General features: G+C 30.6%; 1 protein-coding gene across 19 annotated transcripts; it reads left to right on the forward strand.

The window, feature by feature from the left end:
- The first annotated feature begins 6421 nt into the window (after positions 1 to 6421).
- LOC107956762 (uncharacterized) lies at positions 6422 to 10445 on the forward strand. Of its 19 annotated transcripts, none has more exons than XR_005916269.1 (7): positions 6422 to 6549; positions 6806 to 6863; positions 6973 to 7012; positions 8355 to 8436; positions 9258 to 9419; positions 9776 to 9873; positions 9985 to 10438. XR_005916269.1 is itself a non-coding variant. In XM_041097739.1 (6 exons), the coding sequence occupies exons 1-5, from the start codon at positions 6603 to 6605 to the stop codon at positions 9839 to 9841; spliced, it is 399 nt and encodes a 132-aa protein (XP_040953673.1). In that variant the 5' UTR covers positions 6575 to 6602; the 3' UTR covers positions 9842 to 9873; positions 9985 to 10441. The 19 variants fall into 19 exon arrangements, 1 of the variants encoding a protein (XP_040953673.1); XR_005916274.1 differs by having other exon boundaries at positions 6973 to 6990; positions 10015 to 10437; XR_005916275.1 differs by lacking the exon at positions 6422 to 6549 and adding an exon at positions 6580 to 6722 and having other exon boundaries at positions 6973 to 6990; positions 10015 to 10437.
- Positions 10446 to 10836: the final 391 nt, after the last annotated feature.

Raw genomic sequence — 10836 nt, forward strand, 5'->3', positions numbered from 1 at the left:
CTCTCTATACAACTTGCAACATCAATGTCTAGAGTGCTACGAATATTCTGTCGAGTATTCACTTGCATCATACGATTCAAGATCTAGTATTCTTAACCTTTTCAGAATTAAAAATACCTAAGAACACATCATACATTCAACTATGTCTACAGCTTGCATTCATGTATTTAAAATAAGCATGAATCGAATGTAACAGTGATATAGACAATGTCAAATCCTAGGCATTAAAGATGATAAAACATTCACCCAAAAAACTCCAACCCAGAAAAGATTTAGTTCATTGGTGGAAAAGTAAACATCAAAATAGAATCATCACCAACATTTCTCAATTAATTTCGAATCACAGAAAATTCAATCTAGAAAAATAAAGGCATAATTGCAAGAAGTTCATTCCACACTCCAGCTTCTCTTTTATCTTCTGATTGTATGTGAATCTAGGATAAATTTCTCTTCCCCTTCCTCACGTCTGTATCCTAGTCTCTTCTAAGCTGCTACCCTTTCTTTCTCTGCAATTCTCCAATGGAGTTCTTCTTTGCGCAGAGAGAGAGAATTGTTGTTACCAATCTTTTTCTCACCCTAATTCTCCCCCCTTTTCTCTTCTTCTCTCCTCTTCTTTTATTAGGTAGATCTGTCCCACCTCAGCACACATTTTTCATTCATCTTTTCAGGTTTGTTTTTCTTGTACACGTTCAGCTGGCTAGGAGTGATGTAGATAAAGTGTTGAATCATCTTTCGGAATTACTATGACAATTCTGTTGGCAATCAATCTTATTAATTGCCACGACAATATTTCACTTCCCTTATTTTCTTTCTGCATCCTCTTCTTCTACCTGTACATGTGTTCACACAGAACCACACATTTCCTCCCTAAATGATAAAAGTAACAAATAATGGCCAATGTAGCGCAATCCAAGCTTTTTTATGCAATGTTCTAAAATTATCCTAAAATGCAGATGTATTTACTTAATTTCAAACAATTGATTCCATCTAGAGGCCTAAAATATAACTCTTTTTAAGAGTTATCAGTGTCTGACCGTGTGAGTATTCAAAAGAGGGCCACACGACTATGTTGCAGGCCATGTGCCAAACCGTATGTGTATTCAATGTTGGGTCACACAGCCGTGTCGCCAGCCATGTAAATCTAATAACTAAAACAATAAAGACACACGACTGTGTAGGGTGGCCGTGTGTGGCACACAACCGTGTGACAGCTCGTGTCCTAGGCCGTATGCTCCAATTTTAGCCCCTAAAACAAGCCATATCAAAGCCTATTCTTACACACCAAGACATACCATTTCCATATACATTCATATCATCAAAACACACTCAAAACATACCAATTCAATCATCCTATAAGTTCTAACCATTATGTCATTCAAAGGCACCATAATTCATACACCAAAACCATTTAAGAACAAGATTACAAAACCAAATTTCAATCATATAACATGAATACTAAAAGACCATTTCATCTCAATCTATACCATCACAACTTACCACTTTAGATAGGCATAACCAAAATGACCATATCCAAATAAGTTTTAATATATACAAGCCAAACCAAAACCCTATATACAAATAGGTACAAGTATAGCCAAAACACACCATATGATCAAACTAATCTAAAGTACCTATTACTACAAAGTCCTATACATGCCATTTATAACCATTTTTTTTCAAAATAACCAAAAACTACAAAAGTGGTCAGTAGATAGTGTGATAGAGCTTCGACAAGATTCCAACCGGTCGAGCTTTCTGAAGATCTACAAAATAGAGAAAAACAACTACGTAAGCAACCAGTGCTTAGTAAGTTCATACAAAAGAACTCAAGCTTACCAAATAAAAAAATTCATGATTAAACCATTCAAGCATTGTTTATTCCCCATATGCACATTTCTTCCTAATCACACCACTTCACAAGTTAGTAACCATATACATATATAAGAACATATTATTCATAACATGTAACATATTGTGCATAAGATTTCAACGTATAAATCATCAATCATACATTCAATCATCTTCCATTTCAATTCAAATGTACATAACCATTCCATATCACACAACAAACCTTTACTAAATAGTTCATTTTATGGTTTCCTTTTCATTTGTTGTCATTTTTGGATAACATCCTTTTCAACCTTTTCATTTGATATCCTTTCTGGATAACATCATTTTCAACCTTTTTATTTGTTATCCTTTCTGGATAACATCCTTTTCAATCTTTTCATTGATTCAGAAATACCGAATGTAATGCCATGGTATCTTTCAACCATGGTCTTTTCCTTTTTGAGTATAATACCATGATGTATTTCAATCACGGTTCTTTCCTTTTCTCAAATCAAGACAATCTTAAACATCAATACATAGATACATATATAAAGATATCAATTAATCTTATAAATTCAAATGTAATATTTTAAAATGATATACGAACTTACCTCGACAAAAACTATTGTAGAAATGAAGCCGATAACTAATCCAACACTTTAGCTTTTCCTCAATTTAACTTCAGTTGATTCGTTTCTTGACCTAAATAGTAATTTAACTCAATTAAATAATTCAAATAGCTTAACTTTATAAATTCTAACTTATAACTCATTTTAATGTAAAATTACAAATTTACCTCTAACATTTGAACTTTTATGCAAATTAGTCTCTAAATCTGAAACTCACAATTAAACCACAATCAATGAAAGATCATCATATTTTATTTTCTCTAAGGTCCATTACAGACCATGTCTTTCATTATTTCATAAAATTATCATTGACTTTTACCATTTTCTCAAATAAGTCCTTAAGCTTAAATTCATTAAAATCACTTAACAAAATGTGTTTATTGAACAACCAAGCTTAATAATCTATCAATTAAATTCACTAACACTATAAACTCATTCATGGAAGTCCCTAAAATTTTAACGATTTTACAAATTAAACCCCGGCTAGCTAGATTAAGTTAATACGAGTTCAAAAATGTAAAAATCATTAAAAACAAGCATCAAATACATACCATGCATCCAAAACAAAGCTTGGCCGAAAGTTTTACTTCTCAACTATGGCAGAATCAGTTTTCAATAGAAAATGGGTAAAATGATACTAATTTTTACCTTTTGTTTTGTTTAACATATCATTTAATTATTAAATTACAAGATTAACTTTTAAAAACTATTATAATTACACTAAAACCTATCCATAAACATCCACTAACTTAGAATATGGTATAATTATCATCCAAGTCCATTAATTTACCTTTTCAAAACTATTTGACCCTATTAGCTAATGGAAATCAACGTTTTCACCTTTTTCAATTTAGTCCTTTTTACTTAATTAACTATTTAAACTTAAAAATTTCTTAACGAAAAATTAAAACAACCCTCATATAATCCTATAAACATTAAATAAATAATAAAATAATGACTTACTTGTCGGAATCATGGTCCTAAAACCACTATTTCTGATACCACTAAAAACGGGCTATTACAGGTAGTTCGTAAAACTTACCCTATTTAAAGAGTATTACACTGCAAAGACTTAAAATGTGCGAGCTACACTAGGAGCGAACCTTGATGTTGAGATGTGTCTACTATTTACTTAAATTTAGAGTACCACCTAAATAAAAGTTTGTTTAAATGTATTGATGAAAGTACTTAAATGATTTTTCGCTGCATGTTAGCAACTTAAGCATATTTTATGTTTTAACTTGTAATGTGTTTGGAGGTTAGGTTGGTTGTTAATGGAGAGTCACTTAGGTGACTAATGTGGTGTTCGATAGCTAGGGTTCAGCAACTAGACTGGGTATGAGGTGTTACAACATAACCCTTTTTTTATGCTTCTTATAAAAAAATCAGTTAATACAAACAAGGTTCATAGAAATGCCAATGGCCAAATTAATATAGTAGTTCTCATTTTTAAGTTTATAAAAAATATTTCCAACCAAAATAATTCAAGACTTAAAAATGACAACAACTATACTTGAAATTATATATTGGAATCAACCCAAAAATCAAATTAGACATTCCTCAAAATTTGTCATTAAAATGACTTTAAACAAACACGTTTGATGTGAAATAATATTTAATTGTTTGGTGTGAAAGAATCTTGATTTTATTAATATATGTAATGACTTTAATCATTGTTGATTAAGAGAATTTTAAACAATATCAAAGTCCAAAAACATATGATGTCTAGATTTAGAAAACTTGTATATATAAATTGAAACCATCAAATAAACATATAAAACAACTAGTTTAATGATGATTGAGAACAGATGTAAGGTCACATATTATGATGAACCTTAGGGCTTGATTAATAAAAATGACCGATAATATTATGAATCGTGATTTAAAAATCTATCAATTTATAACATTAAAATTAATCTATCACTGTTCAGAAATAATTACCAAGTAATTATCAAATAGCATATATTAATAAAAAAAATTTATGAACAAAAATACAAATACATATAAGCATATAATGTGATAAGTGAAATTTACCTCAATTTCTTTTCTTCTATGAAAGTTTTAATAGCAACTTTCTTGTTCAACGTTGAGTCTTGATGATTTTATCAAAAAGTAATCAAATTCAAAATATATTGATAAAAAAACTTTTATTTCAAAATAACTTATATGATACTAAGACACCCCAATGTTAAGAGCACCGAATCAAAGTCCATACCGATATTAAATCTTTCACCATTCATCTAAGATCATAAAAAAAAGTTAATCAAAACAATTATAACTGACCACAAATTAGCTAAAAAAAATCAGATATGAAACATTCAATAAAAAAACTTCCTCTAAAAAATTTGCATCTTGTCGTCTAAGATATTGGAAATCATAGAGGATAATTTTGATCATCAATAAAAGGAACTGCACTTTGAGCAATATTATAATAATAAATATTCTCAATAGTAAAACAATCGAATTATTTATACCAAATTTACGGAATAATAATATGTATGTCAAATATTGGCATAGAGAGAAGTAGTCAAAATAATAACTTAAAACAAATTGAAATAATGAAATTTCTTTTAGTAACCTTTAAAAAATGGTGAATAAGCCAAAATAATTTAGAGAAGAAAAAAATTGATTTGTATGCTTTGAATATTTCTCTTTCTATAAAAATATGATGAACAAATTAAAATAATGATGAAAATACGTATACCATAAATAGTTTAACGGGAGCTTTATGGGCAAGTTATATATAGTCGCAATGACGTGAACTTCACTATGAACTTATAGAGGCTCGTGTTGATAACGTGTTATAAGACTTAAAAGAAATATATAATGAACAAGAGAGAAGAACAAAAGATAAAAGGGTGATTCAACTTTCACATTGGCATCCAATAAGCTTGTACATGCCCTCTACTTATAGGCTTCAAAAACCATAGGTTACAAAGCATTAAGGACCAACATTAAGTTACTCTATAAATGGTTTATGGATTACAAGATAATGAATTTACGAGTTATGGACATTCATCTTTTAGGGGTTACAATAGGATAAATTTAAGGGGTTATGGACATCCATTTATCAATAGATTTACAACGGAAATAAGATTATAATCTTTCTAATATCAATTATGTTTTTTCAAATTTTAATTAATTAATTATTATGTTTAATGTTTTCAATTATATTATTCATGAACAATTAAAATTTTAACCTAAAATTATATAAATTAATTAAATAAAAATTTATTGTTAAATACAATAATCTCTTACTCAAAGATAAATGAAACTAGTTTGTAATAATTATAAAGGAAATTATTTGATACATTGTCATCGAAATTTTTAGACTTCACAAACAATGTTAGAGTTGAAAACTGTCATATAGAAGTATAGTAAAATATTAAAAAATATATATTTTAAAAAAGAGATAAATGTTAATTTTTCAAGACTATTTGTGAAATTAAAAAAAATACATTACTAGTATACCAAATGCTAAACCCCCGTACTTTATTGTGTTGGAGTTCTAAAAGTGCTTTTCCATCACAAAAGCGACCAAGAACACCTAATTTTAAGGGTCAAAACTACAATGGAAAAGTGTTTTTCTATCCAAACAAAAAGTTGGGGTTTATGTGTTTTTTACTTTTGACTTTTGCATTTAAAAATAAAAATTATCAAAATACTCTTATTTTTATATTAATTATTTAAAAAATATATAAAAATTAAATTAAATTAAATTTTTTGTATTTTTATAATAAATTATTTGAATATTTCATATATCATTATATTACATTATTTAAATATAATATATATCAATAAATTTATAAATAATTTATATTAATTAATTAAAATTATTTGAAATTTATATTTTATGTATTATTATATTAAATTATTTAAATATCATATAACTTAAATACATTTTAAATTTCTACTATATAGCATTTAAAAATGACAATGTAACTTTTAATCTCATTTTTTTACAGCAATAGAGTACTAAAAATTCAGAAACACACTTTTAAAAACCTCAATTTTGTTTCTAAAAGCATTTTTAGAGAACATTTTTCAACTGTAACAATAACGAAGGTCTAACCTCGACCCTAATTTTCAGGTAGGAAAAACCACCAGACAGAGCCTTAGGGGGCAAAATTCGTTTGAATTGCTATGAAAACTTTAGCATTTTACTCCATTTTTTTACGGAATCGTGATTTTCTTTTCTTTTTATTATTTACTTTGCTTTATAGCAACTTTGGAGGAACAAAGCTAATACAGGGGGAAAAAGACGTAATTACTTGGCAGACATTATCTTTTGCGTTTTATGAACATTCTTTTCTTTGCTCAATCATTTGTGTCTTTATGTTTTCCAGAGGATCACCACTCTTTTGGATTGGAGTAGGCATTGGGCTCTCAGCACTTTTTACATGGGTGAGCAAGTGGATGCTTTTTCTCGGGTGATATCTTTAGTATTATTGTATTGATAATGGCAATGGTTTCTTTTTGGTACATATTTTGATGAGACCGTATGAAATGACAGGTAGCTTCAAGCTTAAAGGTGAGGGTTTCTCTTATATGAGGTATAGTTGTATTGCTCTTGCCTGTAATCTTTACGATAGAATCGTTGTTTGAGTTTTGGAAGTAGAATACTTAAATAAAGCAATTAAAATGGTGACGGGTAAAATTCCATTTAATGTGAATGCTTTGGATGTTTTCTAGTTATTGGAGGTCTTAATTATGCTTCTGGTGCCATTTGAAGATAGGAAGTTGATGTCTTCCATTAGTTTTTCAAGTTTCCCATATACTACCTAAAGGTGCTTTCTTTTATCAGTCAAAACATTTTTTTGGAGGGTTTAGGTTTAGCTGTTGTCAGAGTCTGTATGTTTTGGTCTAGAAGACTTTACATTATTATAGTAAATCATCCAGCTTGACGGATTCTTGAAGAAACTGATGAAAAAAACTAGAAGAGTAAACAAGAAACTTAGAGTGAAAAGATATATATCTTTGTAATCATTCAACCATACATCAACACAACTACTTTACTGAATTTATATGTATCAATAAAACTGCTCTTCAACTAATAACTGCGTAAGCTAACTGCTAGCACATTTATCACATGTCTAATATTGTTTACAACAAGCACACCAGATATAACCACTATAACTGCTGCAGTTGACTAACTGAACTGACTTCATACACTAACACAGCTGACCTAATTTGAACAAATTTGTTTGGCCATGTACTTGATTCTAATTGTTATATATTATTTGGAATACCAAAATCCAGGTTATCATAGATAGTGGTAGTTCAAAGCAAAACTGGGGAATACAATATTTTCCTAGGCAGCCTTGAGTTGACCTTCAAAATTGTGGTTTGATATATTCAAAATATTTTTCTTCATCCATCCTAGAGGAAGATGAACCCCTACCTGGTTGGGCCCAATTTCTGGGGGTTTCAGAGCTGATAACAAAGTTGTTAATGGAAATTAGTTATCTGGGATATAAAATTGCTAGTCAGTCAGTAAGTTGTGCCTCTTTATTTATTTTCCGATCTTAGTTGAATGGTGTTGAGAAGCTGACTTAGTGGCACAAAGTTGCCTTGACATACTGATTACAGAGACATGATTTATGTCCCCTGTATTATGGCACCGAGAAAAAGTATGTCAATTTACAAATGTTGAAAATAATAGTATGATACTGAATATTTTGCTACATTCAGTTCCTTGTGTCATAAAGAGGACCAAAGCCCTATCATGGCTTGTTAGATATGTAACTATACTGTCTTTCATGGGCTTCTGTTTTGTAGCTGAGCTGTGTCATAATGTATCTAAATTATGGTCCCTGTTTTGGGTATGCTTAACTTTCTTTATGAGCTTAAGATGGTACAAATGGCAAAACTTTTTAATGTAACTCTGCTATTTAGGTCCTGACATTCCCTGATACGAGTCTCAAAGGCCCAACCCAAGCCCAAACAAGAAGACAAACCATGCTTACTTGAAAATCAGGTCAAATTGTCAAAGTGACCCAATTTGTAAAGTTTTATTTTTCTTTAATTTTTAGTTTAAATTTTTATGTAAATATTCAGTCCAAGAGGCCCAATTAAAAGCCCTTGGCCGAATTTCCATTTAAAATTAAAATAATTAGGAGTTTGTTTAGTTTTAGTTTCTAATTAGATTAGGAAAATATTTGAAAAGCCTATATAAAGGCTTGGCCAGCTATCGTGTTAGATACTTCTCAAATATATCAAAAATTTCAGATTTGTTTAAGTGCAGAATTCTCTTCGAGTTTTTTCTCCAAGAATTATCTCTTGGGTTTTCTTTAGAAGTTGTTTTAACAATCTTTTGATTGTGGGAGCCATCTTCAGCCTTCTTCTTGCCATTGATATTCTTTGGAGGGGGAGATTAGAGCCGTTTGAAGAGAGTTGTGAGATCTTTCGGGATTTCAAGGCTTCTTAGGACTTTTCTTTTATTTGTTTGCTGTCAATTTCTTTTCTTTATTTTTGCTTGTGCCGAATCTTTATCTAATTTATTTGCTGTTCTTATTGTGTTTCCAGCCTTTTTCTATCTTAAAGAATCGGACAAAAATCCCCAATTTCTAGGGTTCTTGCTGATTCATTCATACTCTTTTTGGGTGAAATTAGATTGCCGAAATTTGGAGAAAACTATCTTGGTGTTCAATTGGGCAGAATCGCAATCTCCTTTAGGGTTTCAAGAACCCTTATTAACACTTATTTCTATTCTCAATTTGATTCTTTGCTGACTTGGGGATTTTATTTCAGATCTGGAAATTCAAAGTTCTAATCTTTTAATTTTCTGTTTCGTTTCAGATCTGATTGTTTAGGGTTTTCGTAGGAGTTTCCCGTGACTTGGCAACTCGATTTTGGTCCGCGCGCAATCCCCGTATCATACCCCGTTCTCTTGCTTTTCAACGCACTGATACAGTTGATGCACCTGTAAGACAAGTTGAAGCAGCCTCTGTTACCAGCAACGTAAGTGAAAAGTGTGAAAAATGAAACAGAAATTGCCGAGCCAAAGAAATATGGTAATATGGAACATTTTTTATTACCCATAAGATGTTGTATAATGTGCAACTCTTCCTTTTCTGAGGTAAAAAGGAACATTACATGGGCAACTCTTGTATGTGAGACTTTAGCAAGACTAACAGATTTTTGTCCTTCCCCTAGAATAAGGGCTTTACATTTTAGGTGATAGTATAAACTGATCTCTAGTATGAACTTAATTTTCTAGCATCTTAAATGATGGTTTTAGATTTAGTTAACGACTGGGTTCATTGTGTTGTTCTGGAAATTGTTTCTCTAAAATTGATGCAGATTTCTTTTTGCAGCTTTTGTGGATGTTTCTCCCAAAGAAACTATGCACAAGAGTGCTTTTGAAGATGCAGCTGAGCTAAGTTCACCAAATTGGGTTCAGTCTTCCAAGGATGTAAGGTTTTAAAATTTTTTTTCTTATTAAGAAGTTGTGCTAGCATGGATATATCTTTAGGAGTCTGAAGTATCTATTTGGGAAATTAATTCTTTTCAATATTATATGAAGCTTTCTGACAATGGAGCTGTATCCAAGCAGGATGCCGGTGCTTTTCGGGGTTTCCAGGCAAGCGGTATGAAAAAAGCTAGTTGTGGAGTTTATGATTATTGGAATGGAAGCATAGGACATTTTGGGTTGTATTTGGCTGTAATATCTTTCTGAACAAAACAATAAAAACATACATGGAGAGTTTTGTGTCAAGTGCAACACTCCTAAACCTTGTAATCTTCTTTGTTAAATTTTTGTTGGGACAATGGGAGGTAAGTATTTGAACATAAAAAAATATATATTCTCTATCGTATTAGAGATCAATAATTCTTACCTAAGACAACAATTTTGGATATCATTGTTTGACTTGTTTGTATATTAAAAAAAAAGAAACATTAGTAGGCAGTGTAGGAATATAGGAGCAAGCGCTTAAAGTCACTGGATTGGTCATGTGTTGATATGCAACAGTTTTCTTAGTAATTAATGTTATCTTTTAAAATAGTCATCTCCTTAAAACTGCATTTTGTTGATGCGTTCATTGGCATAGCTAAATGGTGGTTAAATATTTGGTTTATTACCTCATTGGCACAGAGGCATTTCTGTTGCCTTCTTATCATGTATGTGATAGCCCTAAAGTGACCCTAGTCGGAAAGCAGTCTCGGGACCGCTAGACCGAGTCACCAAATTATTTGAATGTGATAATTATTGCCTAAAATATGTGAATAAAAATGTGTGAAAGTTTTAAGCTTCGATTTAGTTAATTGCATGTGAATTTAGTTGATAGGACTTATGTGAGAAAATTTAGAAATGTGCTAGGCAAATGCAAGTGGCCTAATAGTGCATGTAATCAAAGGGGTGGACTTGCATGTCAAT

Source organism: Gossypium hirsutum, chromosome D07, assembly GCF_007990345.1.
Source record: "Gossypium hirsutum isolate 1008001.06 chromosome D07, Gossypium_hirsutum_v2.1, whole genome shotgun sequence".
In the NCBI taxonomy this organism is placed as follows: Eukaryota; Viridiplantae; Streptophyta; class Magnoliopsida; order Malvales; family Malvaceae; genus Gossypium; species Gossypium hirsutum.

Coding starts and splice junctions, on each gene's coding strand:
- LOC107956762 (XM_041097739.1), top strand. CDS start 6,603: ATGAAAACTTTAGCATTTTACTCCATTTTTTTACGGAATCGTGATTTT. Junction 6,723..6,805: donor TAATACAGGGGGAAAAAGAC/GTAATTACTTGG, acceptor TATGTTTTCCAG/AGGATCACCACTCTTTTGGA. Junction 9,420..9,775: donor CAGCCTCTGTTACCAGCAAC/GTAAGTGAAAAG, acceptor TTCTTTTTGCAG/CTTTTGTGGATGTTTCTCCC.